Source organism: Spodoptera frugiperda, chromosome 15 (genome assembly GCF_023101765.2).
Source record: "Spodoptera frugiperda isolate SF20-4 chromosome 15, AGI-APGP_CSIRO_Sfru_2.0, whole genome shotgun sequence".
In the NCBI taxonomy this organism is placed as follows: Eukaryota; Metazoa; Arthropoda; class Insecta; order Lepidoptera; family Noctuidae; genus Spodoptera; species Spodoptera frugiperda.
Window position 1 is genome coordinate 152,104 of NC_064226.1, and position 26,508 is coordinate 178,611.

The following is a 26,508-nucleotide window of genomic DNA, read 5'->3' on the forward strand; positions in this document are numbered from 1 at the left end:
CAGGAGGTACATCTCTATCTGACGCGCCGACTATGCGGAACTGTCAGAGGCCAACTGTCATACTTTACACTCTGTCCGACCATAAACAATACACTCGTGGTGACAGTTGGCCCTACGGTCACATTTGCGTTTTAGAAGTTTTATTCAGAAAGGGTACAGTGTAGTGCAAGCAAATAAACTGATGTACTGGGTTATTATTCATAAAAGAACATGTTTGTGTAATTTCTCAATTTTTACATTGAATGCGGGGTGTTGACGAATTAAGTGAGTGTATAATATCTACATATCTTTTTCTTCACGATAAAATGGGCGTGGAGCCGTTTCAACCTACAGCATTACTTGCTACCGTACACCGTGTACACCCAGACATGAAATTACGGATCATGTCGAAACCCAACGGCCATAAACAATATGAACCATTGTTGCATTGTCTATGGCCGTATGATTTTTTAATGTGTAACGGTAGCAGAGCGCGCGGCCATTCAATTCGAATTACTCGTATTTTATAATGTTATAGGTAATTGTGGTTTGTACGTATATATCTAGTCATATATCTATGCTATAGAGTGTAGCTAAGTCGATATACATAAACAGTATTATACAACATACGTAAGCAAATGGTTAAATTACACATTAGGCATTTGTTATACAAAAAATTATGGATCGAACTGCTTTTTCTATTAGAAGCCGCTACTGTTCAAAGTCGCAGTATAAACCGCACCTCTTGCGCGGTGGCTGGACAACTGGCTACCGCGCAACGTGTAGCAGATTGGTTTCCCGCACAGAGCAACTCTATGTGTGATCCATAAATTGTTGTTTCGGGTATGGGTGTGATGTGTATATGAACTTTTTATGTTTGTAAACGTACCCACGACACAGTAAGAAATCCTAGTGTGGGGCAATATTTAAATTATTCTTCATTTCTTTTACCTAATACATTCTAAAAACCGACTGAAGCGACGATCAAACATCTGCAGATCATATTGTACGCAACACTTGCATATTCAGCAAATGAGATAAATACCAAATACTTAAGCCTAATATTAGAGCCACGAATTGTTTGGAGAGTTTCACTTTGTCACTCAGTAGCACAGGGTCATCAAGGGCCACACTTAGAGCTAAACGAACCATTGTGGCATCTGAAGTAGGTGCTTACTTAAACTGTTGCATACCAACCTTTAACCAACCGCCTGTAAGTACTTGCTACCGAATTGTATTGTTTCTCTGTTTATGCCCGCCCGGCACGATTACTGCAATTTACGAACTAAATCGACGGAACCAAATCACTATTATTCTCTGGCAGGGTTGGTGATTGTCGTAGAAATTGTCATATAGTTATGGTGTTATACGCAAAATGTATTTAGTTAGTTCCAGGAGACTAAATAGCTGTATATGCAAAAAAAACCGAATGAATATCTGTACTAGAAAACCGTTTTTCCCAAATCGGTTGAATTCTATCAGGATGGGTTAACTTTGTCTTGACCGACATGAAGATTTCTCGTAACAAAACAGTTTTTTTTTTGTAAAATTGTTTATTTACATATACCGTGTTTAGTTTAGTATCCAGCATACTTTGTACATTTGAGTTAATTTCATTTTGTTTACTTGAACTACTGCATCGGTAGTACCAGCCCTAAACGGCAGTGAATGAAATTAGCGAGTGCACAATGAGAAGTCATGGTCTCGTGCCCTCGCGCCCGCCGCCGCCGCTGTGAGAAACTCCCGGTACTTTAATGTTCCTATGGTCGAATGGTAGCACGTGCTCTGGTAGAGGTGTGTGTTAAGTATTTACAATGTTTGATTGTCACTTTAAGAAATTAATGTGGTGCAGTTATTATTGCATTTGCATCGAAAAAGTTTACGGACTTTATTGCGTTTGAAATGGGTGCTCAGTATTTTCAAAGTGTAACGTTGAACCCCAGAATAGAACTCATATTAAAGATTGGAAGTGTGTATTTATCCCACTATTAGCAAAAACAAATAGAAAACTATAGGTAACCCAGTGAGACTTTAACAGTTAACAGTTAACCATTTCCTTCAAAATATGAATCCGTTAGTTGAGTACATAATCAAACGAGTACATGAAGTGTGTGTCTGCATGTCAAGTGCTATGGCGCATGCGTAAGATGAACTGCAGCGGAATACGAAGTGTTTACGGAAATGGCCGAAGTATTCCGAAATTGAGGCAAATGATTGTTGCTTTGGCAAGCGGCAGCTGGCAATTGTTTTGGTAAACATCAACTAACTGTTAACTTGCAGGGCACATTTTGTATTAGCCAGGGTTGTCAGATTACACAGTTTTTTTTTTCAATTATTAACATAACTAATCCTATGTTTTCTACGTGTAGTCTTCTAATGTGGATAAGTAGTACGTATCAGTACAGGAATTACTTAGTGTAGGCGCCTTTGAGAAAACTAAATTAATTGCAGTCTGTTGTGTTTCGAGTCTGTTGTGGGCTCAAACTGATTTTCTACGTTTCATCCCTATTGAGTTGCGGAACATACGTAGCGCGTTACCGGGGCTTCAGGTCAAAGTGTTTTCGTGTGGTTTTAGTCAGTAAGAATCTGATCCTCCCTCTCGCTTTATCCTAGGCGGGAGAAATAATTGATGATTTCCCCTACTCAAAAAATGTTCAACCCTATTGCTAAGTGACATCCCTGAGCAGAGAAAGTGTCATCATCCATCTCACACGACGCGTGCATCAATAAACACTTCCTCACTGCCGACAATGGCTGACACGAGCGCATTTCCGAAATACTATCGACGACATTACCTAACAACTAGACGTCCAATGAATACTGCTGTCTAATTATCTGTGACGCGTGACGTAACGTAATGAAGCTCCTCGTTACCCACAATGGCCACCTGTTACGTCGCGCCGTGTCGTGCAGCATAATGCGGAATTGTGATTGGACGGTCAAAGGCTAGCTGATGGCGCTAATAATGTTGCGTGATTACTCTATTATTTGCTTCGTGAGAAAGTTGGTTTTTGTTTATACTTTTTGTTTTGGGGAGTTGTAAAAAATGAATTAACTAATGGTTCGTTGAAATTGGATAACAAGATAAGTATTGCTGAAAAATACGAAGATAGCTAGTTTGGTTGCGCTTAGAGAGTTCAGCATAACAAATAGTTTCGAAGCTCTAAAGAATTTTAATGACACAAAAATGGACCTATAGTTAGAATACTAACCCACGCACATCCTCCCCCCCACTGACTGCGAACCTCCACCGTTAGATAATCCTACTACAATCCGGTTTTTGAACAAAAAGCTTAATTAAGTGCAATTAACGCGGGGCCTGCAAACGGTGACAGACTGACGCAGCATTACAAATACATGAAGGAGTATGTGGGTTATAATAGTCGGCACATGACACTGGTTGCGCGGCCCGTTACCTGGGTGACGCGGGCATTGCTGCAGATGTCTAGTTCTTGTTTGTTCATTTTGCACAGAAATTGGAGGACTTAATTTTTTATTGCTTAGATGGACAGTTAAAAATATAATTATTATGTTCAGTCACCGAAGCATCGTACATCGTAGTTGTGTGCTATATACTTTGAGGTTGATTCCAAGGTAAGATTAGAAGTACTAAGTAAATTATTACATTACTCTAATATTCTATATATGCCGCCTGCAAAGGCTGCCCATACCAATATGGTTTTCTAAATAATAACACTTATTACCAACTTGAATCAGAGCTGTAACCTCGTGCTTAACAAGCACTGGCTACAGAAGGTGTAGTCATTGAACTAGACATGTTTCTAAATTAATGCCAGCGCTCATTGTGAATGGAAGTAAGTCAGTTTTTGCCGGCGCCGCGTAAACACCGGCACGTGTCCGTTTAAGGAGCGGTTATTAAATTGTGATCAATAAGATAACTGTCGAGTGGCGACGGAGGACGGTGTCAGCCGCCCGCCCGCCAGCCGTGTCAGTAGGTCTCGGGCTGCACTTGACTTAGATACATTCTGTTATTTTTATAGCCGAGAGTACCTAGGTACTAGTTACAGTTCTTTTTATTGAGTTTTCAATATTTGTTTTAATTTTCTTAAAGTATTTTGATACTGCCTCGTTAGTCTAGAGGTTGTATTTGCAACTGTCAAGCTCTTGGGCCCCAATTTTCGGATTGAGAAAATATTTTTTATGTATAAAATTAGATGTGCTTATGTTTTTTATATTCAAGAGTTGAGGGAAGGCATCTAGTTCAAAGTTGTTTTATGAACGCAACTTTTTACACCAAAAATAGGTACTTAATTACTCTTCTTTGTTCCCGAAGTAGTGTAAGAACAGTGAGTGTCTCCAGCGCGGCGGGACAATAAAATTAAAAAGAAATACTTCTAAAGTCGTCCTGTCCTTTGAAGAGTACACTAATGAATCACTGTAACGTGTCCAGAAATAGTGTCTGCGGGTAAATGAGGGTGGTGGTGGCGCCACTGTGCCGTCGTGTCGTTTAGGCGCAGTCTGTTATGCTATTTAGTTTTATGAAAGAAAAATGCGTTTGTGATCAGCAAGTACATTATACGCAGATATGAGATATAGTTGTAAACTCTGCTGTGCATGCCACGGTAGGTCTAAGGAAGGATAGTTGTGACATATTCAGACTCGTCATTAACGTTGTTGTGGTTAATCTTCAGTTTGTGCCTTTGTAAAAAGGGACTGTTTTACGATATAATAACATTTAGGAATCGGCAGTTACAGGCAATTTGAAAGCAAATGTAACTGAGGATGTCGTATGGAATAGACAGTGGAGGATAGAGGATAGTATCCCTATGATATATGACCAACAGTAACGGGGAAATACCAGCTGATAGCAAGACCTTGCAATTGTTTTTATTTTTAGTATTTAAAAACAATAAATAACACATCAATGACAGATAATACTTTTATTTTGATAAAACATAATTATTATAATGATCCCTTGATTACTTAGTTATAAATACACTGACTCACACGTTGCAATCGGGTAATTTTAGATTGTTTATTGTCATTGTGATTATAAGTATCTTTACTTACATATACAATGTTGTATACATAATATTACATGTTGTGTCCTCCACAATAGAAATTAGATAATAAACATAATTTATCTTGCCACTAATAAATATTTACGAATTTAAACAGAATATTTAGTTATTTCTTTAGAACCACTGCTATTAAAATATGAATTAACTCTTCAACAAGTAAGTCCAAGAAAGGAAAGTCATTTTGTTCGTCTGTGGATCCAAATCTGTAGAGACGACACAATGCTTAGTGTACGTAGATAGTATGGATTGTATAGTTCCTAAATGAATCATACTTAATCTCTCTAATTCGAAGCCAAGGCTTTCCTCAATTAAATTACCGACAGATACACTTATAATTTCCATTTTGACATAACTAGTGACTAGTGACAAGCAGTGACTTTGCAACACTTTATCATATATTTGGTTACTGTTGGTACTTGTCTTTCTATGAATCAGTGTTGTTTGCTAATCTCTAGTACTTGAGTATTTGACAGCGGACGTCTACCAATGAAGATGAATGAAATTAGTTAGGTACAAAAGTTTGCCGAGTACAGCGTGACTTTAATATAGGTTTTCTTTTTATTACGTCATTTTATGGCGTAACTTGGAGAAATACGTGGCAGATAGTATGTCTAGATAGTAGTAGTAGTGTACGTCAAGTATTCGAAATTACTTTGGAATTATCATTTTCTTGAATTTAACACGTATTTATGCACGCCTGTTTGCCTAGGATCCTATCGTATGTTAATCTTGATTATTATCATTATCATCAAGAAAATTTAAGTAACCAGTTGTAACGGTACCTACAACGTACTTACTTCCTGAAACGCACGGCATGAGTAAAGCTCTGCAGCTCGCTCATTATGGAATGAAACCGAAATGAAAGTAAATTGTTTTACAGAGTCGCATTAGCAGTAATAGCAGACACTTTCAGTAATGTAATGGCTGCGCTAATAACGATGTAATTATTTACAATCTTTCGCTCGCAACACTCGCTGCTTCGCTACACCGTGGAGTGTACCGCGCGCCGCATTGAGGGCTTCCACGCATTGACGAGAATGTTGCTGTGGTCAAATAGGGATGCTCTGGAGTCCTCAAATATCACTATCAGAATGATAATCCACAGAGGTATTTAAGAGAGAATTTGGAGGTTTTGCATACAATATTCCTTTTTACCCTCTTGTCTGTCGGTGTATGAGAAGCAATAGAAACCACGTTGTGTCTCGCGTAGATCTGCGTTCCGACCTACAACAGGTTAAGCTCCATGTCCATAGACATTTTTAAACTATGCCAATACTGAGAATACTAAAGATCAAATTAAACCGTCACTTCATGAAGACAGTCAGGCTTGGTGTTTAGATGGTTTAAATAGAAAATGTGACAAATTACATAAATAAATAAAAGACTCGGGTAGAAGGAGGCTCCTATTGTGTGGTGTGGGAATGGGAGCGACTGAAACACTTTCAGTGGCCTTCTAGTGGCGGTCCGCGGTAATTATTTACATTGAACGATTAGATCACTCATTTTGCTTAGAAAGCAGTACATTAGGGTTCCCACTTGTGGTCAAGGTGTGTTCTATCGCAGTACAATGTAACATTACGCATGTTGCTCCTGGTATATTGAGACTTCCTAGTCCTTCACCTACATAAAGTGACGAATGATGAATGATCCATATTATCATCTAGTATGATTTGCGATCTGTGTCATAAATTAAGGTTTATTTTATTTTATTTTATTTTAACATTTTCGGAAAACTTACAGCTAGAAGAAACAATAGAGAGACATAATTTTACACGTTTTCAAAGTCTAATGTTTTTTTGGGCCTGGAGAACGATTCGTGCTTATAGAAAGGCATTCTTTATTAAGAACCTTCATATTGATAGCAATATGTATTTTTTTTTTGTTAAGTCAAGTAGTGTGCGTGATAGGTTTTCGATATAAATATTCGGCAAAGAACTTATGTGCTCGACGTGTGAGAATTAGCACAATGGGATCACTTTCAGTGGTCTAATAGTCAGTAAGTGTTGTTCAGTAGCAATATCATTTGTTACACTGTCTACTCTAGCAGTCGTTCTGTGGGGACAGGGCTGCCAGACTTCGCATAATTTCTTACACACACTTACACGGGTAAGATGGTTAATTAGTTATATTTCTTTTATTGTATGTGTTTATATGTCAGCTGCCTCGTTGATGACTGTCCACTTGTCTAGCAAAGAGTCCAAGTTCAACTTAGTCCAGTCTCAAGTTCTAAGCGATTCTTTATAATTCCAAAATCTGAAATTAATTTTGACGTATTAGGTAATATACGAGTATGTAATTTTATACCATAGCTGGGAAAAATGACGTGTATTATAATGTAATGATGATGACACATTTCGTAGAGACGCTGAATAAGATTTAAATTCAAGAATTATCAATGAGTTGCGTGGATGTTACATTAGACAAGTAGGTACAAACTTGTCAAACAAATCATAGTTTTATCAAACTGTTACTACACTTATATTACGAGTATGTAGGTATATATTGTCGGCAATCGATCAAAGTCACCCGAGTATTAGACTAGATGACTCACAATATTGACCTATGTTACGAAATCTTATTCATAATAGTAAATCTACACTAAAACATAGTTTGACCTACTTATAGATATCATCATTAGAAGCTACACATGAGTGGTTGACAGCCCTACTTCGGGCTGCGTCCGTGGCTGCGCAGGCGCCGAACTCACGCGCATCAGCCGCCGCGCGCTTTCACGACACTTTCACGAATTTAGCATTCGCCGCGCAGGTTCACCGCATTGTCGTATTACTTAACGCGCGTGTCACATATTTTGTTATATATAACGCACATTAGGACCTCTGCAGTAATTGAGCACTCATTGAGCAATACAGAACCTAAATGTATTTGTTCCGAATATTTTTTTTTTATTTAGGTCAAGATTTGACCGCCGTCTGACCGAAATCTAACGTGATAATCTCAGTGAATCATTTCTACTGTTTACTGTTTACAAATTATTTATCAAATATGATCAAATAGAACAAAGTCTTTATAGCTTTCAGATTTGTTTGTATTGACAACCTTAATCTTTCAGACAATCAGTCGAATCCGGAACTGGAAAATATTTTGCATATGATTATTTATAGATGTCCTACTGAAATGTAGACTATCTTAGATCATGATACGATATTTAGGGACGGCTTAAATTGTAAACCTTGAAACAAATGAATATTTCTAGAAAATCTCGCAGCTTACTGCAACTCGCAAAATCATATCTAGAATTTGTGAAAAGTGACGTAACGCCATCGTAATACGAGTATAAAGTATTTTCTTTCGGTCTCTTCAAACGTTTGGATTTCACGTCCTTTATTTTATCTCATATGCGATCAAGTGCTAAATGATTCATACCACACTCTTACATTTTCTTGAAAAGTTGTATTTCAAGTTGTTTTGGAAAATACACATTCAGAAAATGTACAAACTATTTACGAATATGTTAAGTCTCGTTGGACTTTAGCGGCCATTCTGAATAGAGTTGTTGTCCAAAAAGGATAATGTTTGTACGATATTGTTTGTTCCAGGATAACTACGCGATGCGCTCGAGCAAGCCGGTGCGGCGCAGCAGCAGCCTCATGTCCTGGCGGAGCCTCAAGACTGAATGTGTGAGTCAAAAGCATTCGCAGGAATTTCATATTATTTACGTGTAAAATGGAACATTCATCAATAGTCTTGGAGTTTATTCAATGATTGGTATTGTGGTTACAAATATACTGACCGTGAAAACATTAAACACATTGAATGAACTGAAACCAAAATACAATCATAAAGCTAAACAAGTTTCTTTAAAAGCACAATAAATATTTCAGAAGTATTGTTCGAGCAGTAGCAAACAATACCACATCATCGAATAGCCATTGAAAAAATCGATTACGTGGCGGTCCACAGTGCTAGAAACGTGAGAAAAATCAGCGCAGTCGCAACTCAATCGGCAATAGTCATAAATCGAAACTGCATTGTTCGGTCGTGAACTTTGCGCAAGCGCCGCCGCGGCCGGTGCGCGCGCGCCGGAGGTCAAGGCGAGCCGTTACTAATGTTTACCTAACATCATTAGTGCGCTCCACTTTGCTCACGAGGTACCAGTAATGCTGGAGTAGTTCACTTGATGACATACACTAACCTGCCCAGACAGTGGTAGAGTGTGCGTGACTAGACACAGGCAACTGGGTTCTATTACAAGTCAATAAAATAGGTTTATAGTGAATTTTCATATTTATAATATTGAAATGTTCCAAGTAGACGATGTGTAAGTACAATGCCCCTCTAATGCTGTAAGTTATACCTACTTGGCTGGATAGTATTATATAGTGTGGCACATTTCCCAGTGTTTATTACCCTATTAAGCTGGTTATTGCCAAGTTTTCATATACTTATTATAGTTCATCGGCAATAACTTTACTTATTAACCGATTTCTCCCACTTTATTATTCAGAAAGGAGAGTGCGGCTTTTGTTTCACTGGTTGTTCACCCTCATTAGTCGAATAATTATGTAAAGTTATATGCAATTAATGAAATATGTTGTCAATAAAACAGTCTCATTGGCTGCATTATAATATTTCATGTAGTTCACTCGTTCACTTCTATTATTATTTATTGTTTTGTAGTTTACTGCTTCAATGCATATTAAAATGCACATATCTATGTTTATTCAGAAAACTTACTAAACTATGTTGTTCCCAACATTTTTCAACTTAGTTAAATAGTTATCTAAAATTATAAAACCCAGTTTGGTAAAAAAGCAGTATTTTACATAGAATTTCGAGTTTAAAACTACACTAATCACTCATGTATAACAAAATATAATCAAATATACTTGTCCGTCTTGCAAGTTCTAATGAAATGCGTACGGTATCTAATTAGAACCCTACCATTGCATTGCATCATTTGCAACGACATGTGAATTAATGAATCGTGGATATGGTTCGTGTGTAACAAGTTCTGAAACCTGAACACTCCGGTAGGTGTCGGTCGGTTATAGTGGACCACGTAACGGTTACAGCCATGTTTTATAAACATTAACGAATGTAATAATGACACCATTTATTACATTCGTTAATGTTTATAAAACATGGCTTTTAGATTATTTGAATTAGATCCCAGCATTGGTTTCGTCAAATACTACAGCGTAGTTTGTAGCGCTTAGCACATAGCTCATAGATCGTAGCGCGTAGTACGTAGCTCTTAAATCGTAGCGCGTACTTTGTATTTAGTTTATAGGTCGTAGCACGTAGTACGTAGCTAGTATGCCGTAGCATGTACTATTTAACTCGTAGGTCGTAGCGTGTACTGCGTAGTTCGTAGGTCGTAGGTCGTAACACGTAGTACATAGCAAGTATGTCGTAGCGCGTACTACGTAACTTGTAGGTTGTGGCGCGTAGTGCGTAGCTCAGAGGTCGTAGCGCAAAGTACGTAGCTCGTAGGTCGTAACGCGTAGTATGCAGCTCGTAGGTCGTAGCGGGTAGTGCGTAGCTCGTAGTTCGCAATGTGTAGCAGTGTGCAGTACGTACTTATATCAATGCAATCTTGTCGTTACAAAGTTTTACATGACTTTGTAAATGTCTAGTGAAGAAAACGTTTTGATTTTGGTCCCAGACTTCTGTGTGGATTTGCGTAAAGTGGTAATATTATTCAAAATGGATACTTGCAATATACTTTATTTTACCGTTTTGAGAAACAGAGAGACAGGATGCCGTGTTCTTAGAAATCATACAAGGTACTACAGAACATATAATTTTTGGTGAGGTAATAATTATGGCAGTTGACACTCTCGTTGTTTTCTTTATTTTAAGACAATGCGTCGCAGATGTATCTCGTATCACCGCCAGTGAAGTTTCTCGACATCTGTCACCACCTACATCGCCGACATACCGCGGACGAGGCGCAGTGACACGCGGCGCTCGGGAGAAATTGCTAATTAAAAGAAAATTGTTTAGCTATAACGAGCAAAAGTTTGTCTTGACAGCACTATCGCTTGCAGCGCAACCTTGATTTATATTTAACATCTGGTATTCTGGTCAGAAAGCGTTGCAGCGGCTGGATTTATTAAATGAGAAATATGTTTTACGGCACTACCAAACGCGATAATGATGAAGAATGTGCTTTTCATATTGAAGTATTTGTTTTTTGTTGTGCAATAAAATATTATACGTGTGAGTGACATGCTATGTATGGCCGCGGTGGTGTTGCTGCCCGTGGTGGGCAGCAGCCGAGTGCCGTGGCCATCGATCACCGGCAGTGTGCGCTGCACGCATGCGCTAATGACTAGCTATAATGGCTGCCGCCTGGCCGACATTAGTGCAGGCGTCAGTTTCACGTGCGTGACATATTTTTACGACTTACAAACACATTTCCTCAATTAGTGCGTACTATTGATCTGAAATAAAGATTAATTTATGTATTTGTGTCGTTTTTAATTATCTAGCAATAAATTACTGCAACTGTATATTTTGCATCGGACAATACTTGCAGATTTTTATAGCATAATAATTTAAAATTTTGCTCCGCGATCATATCTATCTGTTGTTTGATCAGATGTGAGAGTAACGAACACACTCACTGTCGCATGTTTCATTACTATTAGACTGGAAGACTAGTCGTGTCTGAAGCACAGATAAAATCTGCTAACTACTGTTATTTTACTATAATAACAGTATCACACTACGAACATATATATGTACATACTTAATAACAACTTATCATGATGCACTTATACGCTCGTTATTAAGCATTTATTTTATAATATATAATGAATAATGAAATAAGTATTGAGAACTACATTGGTCATTGGTTGGTTATTTCACCAAATATAGAACTACTTATAAGATGAGCGTTGCTCTACTGACACCGTGCGGAGTGCGCGTTGCTTCCATGCGCTCATCTCAGGAATCCACACAAAACATGTAACGCGTAACATGCAAGCTGCAACATGCAAATTGTAGAATAGCATCCACATTCAGTTTCACTCACTGTCACTATTGTTTTTTTAATATTAATACGAGAATTCCATGACTGTACTGAGAGAATGCATTGCAAACATTCTATCTGATAATATGTCTACGTCTACCTAAGATTGCGAAATGACACAAGTCTGACTTTGTGCTATTTGCGTAGGATTGGCTGTAATCTTTCACAAATAATGGAAGGTATGCACTTAATTACTTGGTACTAACATAAGTACGTTACCTTACAGCTGTGTAGTAGCACGGTCGCCAGTAGACACTGGACATTAGACACCGGCCGTAAAATCAATAAACAAATAATTGAAAAGTAATGACAACAAAATTCCACCGTTACAGTCCATCAAATGTTTAATCTATAATCTTCGTAAAGTACAGTTGCCAACAAACGTTCTACAATATCTGTGATATAATTTGTAGTTCCTTTACTCTTCAGTTTTCAGTTGCTTGTACTATAAAGTTCGAATCTCTTAAATCAAATATGCTACTCATTTTAAATAAGCAGATACGTTTAGGTATGCTATTTTTATGTCCATTGTTAAAGTTCTTTGCATTCAGTTGCATTCAGTTGAAGTAAATTGAATCTGGGCGTGTAATCATAATCTCTTCAATAAAGGAAAATAAAACATAGCGAACCACTTGTGTTGCTCGCGGTACGGTCACTAAAAGTTAATAAAAGCGAAATCAAGCAGATCACCGTCATAACAATGTAGATCAGCCGCAGTAGCGGGATGATGGCCAGTGAAAATGAAATGCCGTTATACTCATTTCCTTTATTTTTACCAAAAAACCAGAAACTCTTCAACACTTTTATCACCCATCTATTCAAACTTGACAACGTTATATTTGCAGCTCTTAAAATGTTTGACAAGGGAACATGAACTTTAAATCTTGGGTAATAAAGATGTTTTGTTTCGTACTTAAGTGAGTTTTAAGTTGGTCTTGTCTAAGCCGCAGTGTTACAGCAGACAATTGAGTCAATTAGAGGAAATTATACAAAGGTACGTCAGTAGTATTGTTTTGTGATGGCTTCCACAATGGGTGTTGAGTGTTGACGTCCTGTTAAAGGTGAATTATTGTTTAAAGATTACGTTTAAAGCTCATTGCAACAATGCAGGCTCTTGCGAACTGTGGGTGTAATGTAACCTCTGACGAAATCGTGGTTTAAGTGATTTGAGGGGTCAGTGTCATAAAGGTCATTCATATTCAGATAGTGTCTTGAGACAATGGTCAGTTAATGAGTCTACTGATGATGATTAATAACATTGATGTGTCGATGGAATTTAGTAATTCCAGCGACATGACGAAATAAAGTACATGTGCATATTATCATAAAAGTGATAACAATTAGCTGTGATACGTTTCAGTTTACGACTGAAAAGGTAAAACAGTCTCTGTCACTCCACATGCGTCAGCGCAGAGAAAGAATCATATTTTTTTATTAAAAGTTCAATATTTACATTTGTAGCGTACGTGTATACTTTAGTCCGTCATTCGTCATCTGTTGCACTTTGTGATATGTACGTACATTGTATAGTTTGTCTAACCACAATAGCTGCTAGACTAGGTAGAGACAGCAGACATGTTCGGTGCCACAACTGCAATATTTTAATGGAAAAAATCTTTTATAAACGTGATTGTGTCACGGTTGTGAAAAGATTCCAGGGACGTAATGCTATGACTACATTCTATCAACTTGTTTAAGTTTTTGGAATGTCCGTTAGAAATAAAACAGAAACCTATCGTTACTGTAGTAGTACTGTCAACATAGTACATGTGTTCATTAAATATTGATATTACAAGCCGTGTTTGGAACATTGTGATTCTTACACAAAAATGCTAATTGTAATACGAGGAGGTAATTACAAAGAGCGCAGTACTGTGTTTGTATGTGAGGTGAAGTGGTGGGCTCCGTGTTGGGCAAACATTAGTGGGCATCAATCGGCGGATGTCGCTGTTGACGGCTAGTTTTTGTTTCCCGGACGCGATCACAATGCTCCGCTTACAGGAACCCCGGAGTTCAACAGAGGTTGATTTTCAGACTTCATCAGTAAGATGAAGCCATGGGAACCGCGGCGTGAGACTCCGTGCACTTGGAGAACTCATCAACTATTTTAATTATGAAAATTTCGTTATTGTGTATGACTGGAGATTAAAACTAATCCTATTCCATTCTTGCATGTTCTGTTATCTTCAGCTTCACTAGTTATGCGTCTTATACACTTACATCTTGAGCAATATTAGCTTTTTTTCCACTTTGTGACAAAGTTCACAAAGATAAGAGCAGTTACCACAAAAAAGTAAATGGCGATATTAAAGGACGACGAAGTAAACTAGCACTCCCCGCTGCCGTCGTGGCTCCGAAGCAAACTCGTCTTGTTTGTTCCAAGAATCAATTACTGTACATCAGCGAGGTTTAATGACTCGGCTGGACAAAAACCTGGCCGAACTGCGGTCGCTGACTCCGCCGGCCCTGGACCGCTCGCCAAACCGAGCATATCATTAAAACATCGACCGAATGGTCGGCCATCAGGACGTATCGACGTTGTCACCTCGGTCGACAGGTCCGTGCGTGACAATATGAAAGCGGGAAAACTACATCTCCTTGCGTCTCTTATCTTTATTTCCTGATAACTTTAACTACTTAGTGTTTGTAGAATCATCTCCGTTGTGCCCATTTCCATTGTATAGTATGTATTGTATAGACAAAGTTTGTCAGTAACACGGAAATGGTGCGGACACGTGTAGGAGAGTATCATCTCCTTGCGTCCCTTATCTTTATTTCCTGATAACTTTAACTACTTATTTGTTCTGTGATATACATACGTAGGTAGGTGTATGATATACGTGCTGACTCCATTTACACCTCTAAACGACTTTACGTATGAAGTTGTTCAAGCCGTATTTAGTATAAATGCGTATAAAGATGTTTCGTCTTTAAAAACGACACTGATTTTCGGAATCGCCCGTGATAGTATCATTGCCTGTGTAGGGCATCATGTCTAAAAGGAATTTCTTTGTTTCTTTATCAATTCTCCTCTTCATGAAATAAATAAAACCAGAAGAGGCTTCATTCGACAGTTCTAAATCTACATAATGTAAATTCCTAACTCCCTAAAGCCTCTGGTGTTTTAAGTGTCCATTGGCGGTGGCGATTGCTTACCATCAGGTGATACGTCTGCTCGTTTACCGGCTTATACTATAAAAAACATAGATATACTATAAAAACAAACACATCATGTGATTCGTTATCGCTTCCCATATTACCTAATACATATTTGGAAACGTCAAAAACAATACTTTAGTTTGGTCTAAAAATAACTACATAGTCTGTGTTTTATCTATATCTAACTATCTATTTATATTATCTACTACAATCAGGGTTGTAATAGTGGACAGTTTCATCTGTCTCCTATTTAGTACTGCCATGGAAAACATATATTATTTACATAAGTACACGTCCGTGTCTTGTCACTTGACTTGTCGCATAATTACACTTTCTACAGTTGTTTTGTTTTGTTTTGCTTGATATTTTTATTGTCTATCCTTAAACGCAAATTACGTAAATTATGGGTTATTAAAATAATGATAATGTTTATGTTTAGTGTCATTAGTTCACTGGATTTTATTACTTTAATATTATACTCAAAGTAGTTGTTGTGTTGCATCACAAACATTTAACCTTATTTTCTCATTAATGCGCGAATTACTTGCATTATGTAGATATGAACTGTTTGTGGATGTGCTCGCGGCAGTGTTGCAATGCTTTTTATTTCTTCTTGCTCATTTTTTTGCAAAATTATATCGAATGTCGAGGATAGAGAAAACATATCAGAAGGTTGCCTGTACTAGACCGCCGCGATGTAAAGTCTACGCAAACATCTCAGGCGAGGTGACAATGACGTCTCATGTCCTTCTATAGCGTAAACAATGATCGTAAATTTCACATTGCACAGACTACCACACCGACCTCGCCAGCCTGCAGCATATACTTGCATTCATCAAAGTCTTAACATTAACTACGTTTCATAACAACATATCTGACACGAGCCCCGCTTGTCTAAATCACACGTTTCCAATACGACTATCGTGATTCATTGTCAATTCAAGTGTTATTATTATTTCCATCTCCTTCACTTGTTTTATGTTAATGGCGCGCGCTCACTCCGCGATACTCGTTATCATTTTAATACTCTTTTGTCTCAATACTGATAGTTCCATTGTTATTGTTACACTTATTTCCTATCGAAATCACTCCAACCTTAACTCATTCATATTCGGAACTGAATGATAAATCCAACTTGCGACCAAATTGAAGGTATCAGAGAAATTGAACTATCTCTTTGACCGGACATGTTGTTTGTTGCTTGTTTTGGATCTTGTGGGATTAGAGTTGCTCGAAATCCACCTGGAGCAAGAAAAAAAAGGTTGGGTGCGCGTGAGGTCGCAACAGAAAACATTCTGGGGGCAGCTCGGGCTGAGGCTGTATGGCCGAGCGAGAGGCACGACTCGAGCCTACTCGATTCATTCTCGATTTCTCGCCAGTGCCGCGCGAACCGCCGACAGTAGCGCCCGTCGCGTTTCGTTCGTGTTCGATAAAAGTTTTTTTAATTCTTTTCGAAGTGTGATTTGAAAAGTTGGTAACAATAAAAGTATACGAATTGTTTTATTATTTTCGAATAACGAATTGGATGGTGTTGTGAACAAGTGTCTCGATTGTTGTAAACAGCTACCTGACCGACGCGTGGCGGAACATAAAAACAAACTCTCGTCTCGCGTTTCGAATGGTCCCCGGCAATAATTAGTTTGGTAAAAGTGAGTGTGTGTGCTGTGGACGCTTGATGGTTCAATTAGAACTGTTTTATTAAGCTTTCGTATGTACCACTATTTCGCTTAATCGGCTCTTTCTTCGGATTACACATGTTGAAGTTGGTTAGTGCCATTTTGCATGATTCATTCGCTAATTTGTATAAACTGCCAAGTACAGTATTATGTATTGACACGTTCATTGTGATCTAACCTTGCATGCGATCGTGTTCCCAAAGGGAAAATTATTAACAATTAAATGTTATGTTGTCCACATGTTTATCAAATTAATTGGTAACTCGAGATAATTTGATGTTATCGTGCAAGTTATCTGATGACGGCGACGATAGTAAGCCCTAATTGCTTCGGTATCTAGTGCCCGTGTGTGGTTTCACACGGACACCCGTTCTCATGCGTGCTGGATCTGTTTAATATAATATTTATTTACTTGTGGTAAAAAACATACTTGAACAGTTTCCTTATTGTGTCTGCTATATTATTTTAATGATGTCTAGAGTTCCATTCATAAATTGTTTGTGAATTAATTTTATTGGTGTCTAGTTGGTCATCAAATTGTACTCCACAATTAGGAAATATCGATAAAGCGTTATAAACAATGTTAATGAATACCAAAATAGAACAATAATTCACAGAATTATATCAACCACATATTCCACACTATCTACATTACCTATAATGGATTGTATCAAATCAGCTGTCTACACCGCGTTGTAACACAATTATTGAGAATTTTCTTCTTTTTGTACCTGTGGCTGTGTAATTAATGGGACTATGTGTGTGAGGCCATGTTGTTTACCTACAACGCATTGCAAAGGGCGTCTGTTGACCTATCCGCGCGCAGTTTGTACTCCGGCCGTCATTTACATCGACACGTAAACTTGAACTTTTGTAATTATTGTTGTTCCAATCAGCTTCCTGATTGCGCTCATTATTTACCGTTTGCTTAAAAGGCATGGCATTATTTACACAGTCTGTAATTTTAATAGTTGCCTCTACATCATCTGCACCAAACTTAGCATGGGTTTAATTGATGTTGCACATGCAGTGTGTTGACTGTACGAATTGTTTTCTCTTCAAACATTATGTTACTTACTCCTTGGGTTAGTTCAGCATATGTCTTGTTGTAATTTGTAGGACAAATGTCACTGATTTCACAATTTAATGTGAAATCAGTACCATTAGTGCTACATTCAGATTTAGTCGCGTCTAAAAAGTAATTCGTTCCGAATCCGAAGCGTTTCTAAATAAATTTCTTTTTCAGCTGCAGCCGGCGCTCTCCTGCATACTATTACTATTACGGCAATTTGTTTTAAATCTTGAGCATTATTTTAGTCGCGTTTTTCATTGGTTTGCTATTTTTTGCCGTTCTCTCCGACTGCGGCTGGACATTTGTTCCACTCACCTATTTCTCCGCGTATTTTTAGCGTCGCGTGTGGACTGTCACTAGTCCGCTAATGGGAGACGGTATCGCTACATTAATTATCGTGTTCCTAGCGTCGCGCGGCGGGCGGCGGGCGGCGGCGGGCGGGTTTCTCTCGCGGAGCTAATATTTCATTAGCAGTGCGTCAATTACGACTGCTGATCATGATGGATCTTAACCTTTAAGTACACGCGTTGTTTAGAATAACGTAACGTCACGCGTGGGGTCCAGAAGTATCCCCAATATAAATTCACATATATTTTCCGATTTTTTAAATATTTATTGAAATTTGTTTTAGATTATAATAAAAGACATTATAATATTTATTTAAAGTATTTATTAAACATAAAACAATCAATATTTAGAGAGTAAGGAATATATTTATCAAATTAACGGTCTTTTAGATATAATTTTCTAGCACATGTTTAATGTAATACAATTTAACAAAAGAGTCAACTTCAGACTAACTTAACTAAATTATCCTAATAAAATATGAATCAAAAACAAGTAATTAGAAGAAAAAATAACAATAAACATTATAAATAAAAAAATGACAAGCCTTGAAATGTACTAACCTAAACTAACGTTGAAAATCATTCTTTGGGTTGGCATGGTAAACGATAGGTAATTGCTGTTGAATGTGGCTTGCAATTTTTTTTTTGCAAGACTTACATACAATAGTGCTTTTTTTATTTTTAGATCAGACGCTGAATTATGTTCGCTATGTATAGATTTACAGTCACTTATATCACCCACTTCTTCCAAAATATTCTCTTGAGGCGTGTCTCCTATGCCTTCGCTTTCCGAGTCACTAAAATTGTGTATGATTTGATCAATTTAATATTCAGTTAGTCGGCGACTCATTTTTCCTTTTATCAACACCAATTCTGAAAAGCAAACAAATAAAAATATAACTAAGGTGAAAAAAGTAACTACGTTAAATCACGGGTGGGGTCTGCAGGTATCCCCACGTAAGCAAAAATGTAACTTACCTTAACACAAGAGCGACGTACGTCCACTTGCCGACAGGTTTCGCGTTGCACTGAGATTAGCCGGAAACACGCGATCGTAACTAGACAATTTCAAAAATTATCGTTAAAAAACAGCGCGTGGGGTCTCCTCAGACCCCGCCCGTGACGTTAAAGGTTAAATGTCGGAACAGTTAGCTTTGTTCTTCGCTTTCTCATCTGCTTTACGCACGATGCTATTTGTTCAATACATGTGGACGATACAATCCGCATCTGTCACTTGTTTGTTTGTTTGTTTAGCCGACGGCGCACTTGTTTGCATTATTGAAATTCGTACCAAAATTGATTTCGTCGTCATGATTAGTGCGGATTGTTTTTACATGAAAATTGATTAAAAGTTGACTGCGTATGTTCGTATCGTGCCGAATTAATTTCTTATTAAAATACATAGTTATGCACGTATCCACGTATCAGTATAAGCCACCATATTGCATTTCCGTGATATTGTTTTTATCAAGTAGACAACTGCTGTGTCCTGTCGATAAGAAACTGTTATACAAATTAATATCTCACTGAAGGCTAGTAATAACAATAGCTTTAGATATAAATAAAAATAGTTTCTAAATTGTTCTCAGATTTTTCACTCACTTTATATCCTACATTGCATTGTAAGTCCATTGTGTCAATGTCACTTTAATTCATATCTCGAGCAAGTAAGGTCGGTATTGCAACAATTAAGTTGGACAGTTTCCAGCTACCTATTTGTATTGGAGTGGTGTTGCAGCCTGTCGACTCGTAAAACTTTATGGTTGTGTGAGTTTAGTGTTACACTCGTAGACTTGGTTGGAACTTGTTGTTCATACATTATGAATGACAATGTTCCCAGTGTGATTGTGTGCAGTGTTATATAAGTATGTCGATGTGTAAGGTCTATTTTATGAAGGAAGTTATGTTAGAGTCGATAATTTTATTAAAACATCTGTAACTTGACTGCATGATTCACGCCGTGGTTTGGTCGACAGACCGACCGGTCGATTCGATTTGCAACGTGTAGTTGGTGCAATCCCCGCTCAAGTATTTGGTCTGCGTGTGATCTGAATGTGAAAATATTTGTAAATGCTTATCTCGTAGTCATCTAGAAAGATCTTATTTAAAGTCACATTACACATTCGCAAAGTACACGCGGGTAAAACTGGCGGAAAGTTCGCATCAAAATATGTGTTTTGTTTCACTCAATTAGTTAATAATCTGAGAAACACATAATATACCGACGTAGGTATTAAATAGAGAATGCATTTGGAACACAAGCTGCAGCCAACCAAAGTTCACATGATTGTAACCAAGCAGTAGCTGTTGCTACTTCCTCGGCCGAGATATCAGTTATCACAAATCTCGCCGGTGACAAGTACTTATATTGATGATGTTGTTGTACACGCCGAGGGCTTTGCTCCGATTGCGTCACTCCATCAATCAATAACTGGAGATACTCGCTAGTAAATATCACGAGGATCGTCTTAATGTTGTTTTGTATGCCGACCTAAGGAAGGCAGACGGATCACCTGATGGTAAGCAATCGGCACCGCCCATTAATACCCACAACAGCAAACTAACGTGCTACAAATCGACACACACAAACTACTGTATTGTTTTGTCATCTGTGTGGAGTTTTCAATCATCGTTGGAAACGCCAACTAAGTTATAATGAGAGTTGTGATTGCTACTGATAGTGCAACGCGCGGTGTGTGCACGGTGCACGTGGCTTGGAACAGTGTGGGTTTATGGTTCACACTTACTGCCGATCTTAATAACTGGCAACGTGGAGGATGGAGTAGAGGTACCTTCTGTACAAGTTTTATAAATATAATTATGTTTGATTGCCTAATCTATTGATGTCGAACTTAAGCACTGACTTTCAGCCGAAGCCAAAAAATCTATCATCAACTTTAATCCGGAATGACCCATTATGTCTACAAAGTATAGGTTTATACAGTATATTTGCTTACCTACATAATCAAATAATGAATTAAAATCGAATAGGTACCTATACTACATGGTTTAATTTTCTTTCCACATAAATAAATATTCCAAGTAAATTAGCTACCGACGTGCACAACTATTGCAGATATTTCTACTTTAATGTTTCCATTATGTTTTTGTCGTGACTCTAAATCGACATTCTACTTGTAAATGCAATGTCAAAAATAGATATTAAAAATAGACATTTTACTATTTTGAAATTCTATAAGTATTACATAAGCACCGGCTCATTATGAATTGTTTACGATCGCATTCCGCAAATAGTTAGTTCTCTAATAAATAAGTCATTAAATTACATTAACTATTAGTACGATCAAAGAATCTGGTCGATAGCAAGTAACAACGTCAGATGCTATCAGTTTACTTAATTAAAACTGGTTGCTTCTCGTAGAAAGTTGGGAGGTCTAACTGTCGCCAATTACGTGTGGAGATCGGAGCAAATGTTTACTACATTTTATAAATTCCATACACAAGTCATGATTTTCTGATATTCCTCCTTCCTTGATGTCGATCAAATCGATTTTAAAATGTATTTTCCTCACTTAATGTATTTCTACGTAAACATTTAATTATTTATCCTTAAGCAATTGCTTTATCGATCACACCACCTTTACGGAGGCTATCGGATGAACTAATCTGTATTACAGATTAATTTGGTTTGAAATAATTCAGGTGCTACGTCATATGTCCTCGGGCGTATATTTCGATAAAGTACTGTTTACAGAGTATATTTATTATAATGTGCATGAAGTTGTAATCAGATGGCTCGGAATAATAGATTTGCGAGTGATATGAAAATATTGTGATAGTGATTAGATTACACGTAACACTGTTTATCAATATACGATGCGGTAATTAAAATGCCATTTACAGTTCATATATTACTTTTTCATGTGTTGATTTCCCATGAAATTAGCTTCTGCTTAGCTTAATAACTATATTTTACTTCTACATTACATACTTCTTGTTTAAAAAAACAAAATTCTCTCCCGCAAAGGTCAAATTAGGTCAGTCGCAGAATGATATGCCCTCCACACTATGTAGTGTTCGACCAACCTATTCCAAAGTCCGATCTCATCACAATCAGTTTTGTGGTTTAGTCGTGAAATCACAACAGACAATCGAACATAGTTCATGTTACTATACGTGTCTAGAATATAGCTCACCATTCAGATGTACCAGTGTTACTGCTCTCTTTCTGCAATAGTTCCACCTATCAGAGATACACCTACAATACAAATACACATTGCAGCTAGTAGGTACGTGTGTACCAGTAAAGAGGTCCAATACTCCAGCACATGGCAATTTGGTCCGAACATGAGCCATTGCATAGTGACCGCAAATGATACGCCGCCACGCTCCATCGCTCAAATTGCCGGTAAATAATGTAATTCCTTGCTTGTCCGCCATTATGGATATTACGCGCGAAATTAGATAGCGATGTATGGTAACAGATATTATTGATGCAATCGTTGCAACGTTTCGCAAACTCTGATAATGTTTAACATTGTTGTTGTATGAACGACTGGGTGCGTCTACTTTGTAAAGTTCATTCTATGTAGAAAGTTCAATCCAGCAACTTCAGTCCGAGACAGAGTTTCATGTATCTTATTAGAAAAAATCGTTTCCATAGGAAGCCGGTAAGACAATTAAGTAAACAGACAATTTTTCAAAATCGGATCCAATTGGATGAACAACGACCTTATTTCTTTTCAAATCGATTAATCCAATCGTCATGTACAGTCTACACTTAGAGACCGTAGACCTTACATTAAAACAATCCACATTACCCGATGTCTAGAGTACTTAAAGGGCAAATAAAAGATGTCCGCCAGTAGAGAGACGTTGAAGGTGTAGTCCCTTATCTGAGTGATAGCCCGCGGACGATTGAGCACGCGCAGCTTGCGTCACCGATTGTTCTCCGGCAAGTAGACTGCGACTCGTGTCGCAACCATACGCCGCTGCGCCTGCGCCCTTTATCGGTCGTGCCCTGTTAATTACTGATTAACTTTCCTTGCCATTTGCCGACACCTTGAGACAGGTAGAGGAAAACTTCAAGTAAACAGATTTCCCTCGCTTCACAACTAAATTAAAGCAGGCAGAGATCTGTTTATTTATCTGTTCATAAGTGAACAATATATATTACATAGATTCTTACCAGTTAGAAATTGTCTATATGGTAGTTATTTACGTTAGGTATTTACTGAAAGAGAAAATTTTAAAACAATTCTACATACGTACCTACCTACATAAAATGCATTGCTTAAAGAAAAGAAACGAAATTCCGGTGCTAATGTAAGCAAATGTTTAAGAAGAATTAACTTTATTGGTATTATCTGAATGTGTGGACAATGGCGCGCGATGCAGTCGGCATGTTGGATGACTTGGATGCACGCGAATGTGGACCTTTTGAAAGTAACGCGAGGAATGCGTGACGTCACTGTAGAAAGGACATTGTCTGCTCACTCGATCCTTACTTTAAGCGAATATCTTAACATTAAGACTGATTAACAAAACAACGATGTTCAAATCCGTAAAATGATTGTGTAGAAGTGAAAATCGAGCTCCGTATTGCAATGGTCTGTATATGTCTTATGACCCACGATCGAAGGTTCTAAGTGCCTCTTGAGGCCTTTTGAAATCATCAAATATTTAATTATTACAATTTGCAGATAGATCGAAAGATAGAATTGTTGGTAAAGTAGAAGCAGTAAACGATACTTGTTTGTTAAACGATTGTAGTATCGATTACATAAATCGATTCGTAGTCGCACCGTAATGACAGAACAGGATTACGTTAACATCTGATTGTAAAACAATAAATGTTATTGGCATTGTCTGTCGTGGATTAAGTTATTACAGTCGAGACGTTATAGTTTTATTGCAGCTGTTTGATACGTAGATAATGTGTGGCATTCATATTAATTCTTGTTTTGCAACGTCAGTTTCATTTTTCGCGCTGGCTAGATGGCGCTGTTGACGATAATAATCTTGTTTTTGTCAAAATGGGACTTACATTGCTTTAATTTTGGTATTATTAAATGATCGTATGTTACACTACACCTATTCGGTATGGAATTAAATCTTGGACTGTGTAGATATGTCGTGATCACACACGATACAGAGATGCTCATATAAATCAATGTTACTGTATGTGCAACACATTCAAGTAGGAACGTTTGAGTAACTCATTGAAATCATAAAGGTCATACTCTGCCATATAAAAAAGGTTAATCCAATCGATTATTGCAAGAACAATGCAAGTGTAAATCGAATAATGATATTTAATCGATATATCTACTTGTTGTATTTCAGGTTTAAAGGCTTAAGTATAATAATTGCTACTTGTGTATTTATAACATTGTTTTTGACCTGTAGAGGTGAACTTTTCGATGGATGATAATTATGAATAGTATAACTAGAGTTGCGAAACACTACATTTCTGGACTCCGCCCCATAAGTGAGTGAGAATTTCGAAATCTAAATCTTATCAAAGAAAAATATGATTTCATCATCGATTTGATGGTCAAAATCGTACCCATCTTTTTGCTTAAATTAATCTCATTGTACTTAATACTAGCTGACATTTTAGTTGGTCGTGAATTTCTCAACTATTCAATACTTGTTGTACCCTGCATGAATGGAATACTTATGTTCGGACAACAATATTATGAACTAGCTTTTGCCCGCGACTTCGTTCGCGTGGAATAGTGACTTCCGGCAAATTTTTGGTTTTAACCACATAGTTCCCGATCTCGCGGGATCTCTTCAAAAATGAGATGTGGAAGATATTCCAGGGAACTCTTCAAAAATCAACATAATGAGCTCTGCGTTTGAATTTAATAGATGTATACTCACTTAGGGCATTGAAAAAATAGTTTAAAAACGGACTTAAACTAACTTAAAACTAAAGAAAGCTACGAATTACGAATTTATAACAATTAAAAAAGAAACTATATTACAACCTATCCTCTATGCTATAATAACCAAGCTTAAACTAAATAATTTAAAAGAAACGACTTAAATCTAATCTAATTAATTTATAAATTAGACTTACAATTTTATAACTACTATACTAATAATCGATATCAAACTAAACCTACGTTAAATAGTTTAACCAGAAAACCAGGAAAACCCAACAAATAAACTTATTAATTGACAAATACAACGAAACCAATTTAGAATATACGAAACAGCAGGACCACTACAGACAAATAATCATACGACTGATAATACACTTTTTCTACGATAGTACCGAAGCGCTCGGCCGATACCCAACCAAATGAATGTAACGAAACCATAGCGCGATCTATTTCGATCCCAACGTCATCTATCGAGGATAAAGACAACTTGGATTATTTATTTATACTCCGTTCGGGCATTTTCTTTGTACTAAAAGTTGAATTATATTGATATTATATTATTTTTTTCATACATTTTTACTATTTATTTACTTTTTTTCGATGAATTAAAACAATAACATGAACCGAAGTCGTGTAACGATCGACATAGAATTATCTATACTCCGTTAGAGCATTTTCTTTGTACTAAATGTTTTATTATATTGATATTATTTTTTTCATACCTTTTTACTATTTATTTACTTTTTTTCAATGAATTAAAACAATAACATGAACCGAAGTCGTGTAATGATCGACATAGAATTATTTATAAATAATTTATTTCTTATTTTTATTTTTTGATTTTTGAAATAAAAATATATCTATGTCCTTTCTAAGGTTCTAAACTATATCTGTACCAAATTTCAACCAAATCCGTCAAATAGTTGCGGAGATTAATGGTATAAGCATAGAATGTTCGACGTGATTCTTTAATTTGACATAACTTTTTTATTTATGAACCGATTGACATGAAACAAACACTATATGTAAATTTAAGCATCCCACAATATATTCGTGAAAACCGCATCCAACTCGGATCAGCCGTTTCTGAGATTAGCGCGCACAGACGAACAGACAAACAGACAAACAGACAAACAGACAAAAAAAAAGTTTATTACATTTTTGGGTTCGACATCGACATAACAATAACCCCTGCTATTTTTTTTATTTTTATTTTCAATGTACAGACAGCACTTTTCTACGATTTTATTATATGTATAGATATAGATTATAACGGATTTCGTCGTCGTAGTATTGAAAGCTTTAATGAAATATTTCAAAATTCTAATCTTCGTGGTTAATTCAATTGGCTTGCAAGTTGCATGCCTTTTAACTTAACAAGT

At 37.1% G+C, this 26,508-nt stretch overlaps 1 protein-coding gene across 7 annotated transcripts in view; it reads left to right on the forward strand.

Annotated features, from left to right (window-relative positions):
• Nucleotides 1–26,508, forward strand: part of LOC118271711 (rho GTPase-activating protein conundrum) — an 89,641-nt gene that overhangs the window by 11,534 nt on the left and 51,599 nt on the right. For 3 of the 7 annotated variants that reach the window (XM_035587877.2, XM_035587885.2, XM_035587893.2), the window contains exon 2: nt 8,579–8,659. In XM_035587877.2, coding sequence (XP_035443770.2) covers nt 8,579–8,659 — 81 coding nt within the window. Of the gene's footprint in view, nt 1–8,578; nt 8,660–16,537; nt 16,944–26,508 lie in introns of those variants that run through there. The other 4 variants (XM_035587901.2, XM_035587909.2, XM_035587917.2 and 1 more) reach the window with 4 other exon arrangements.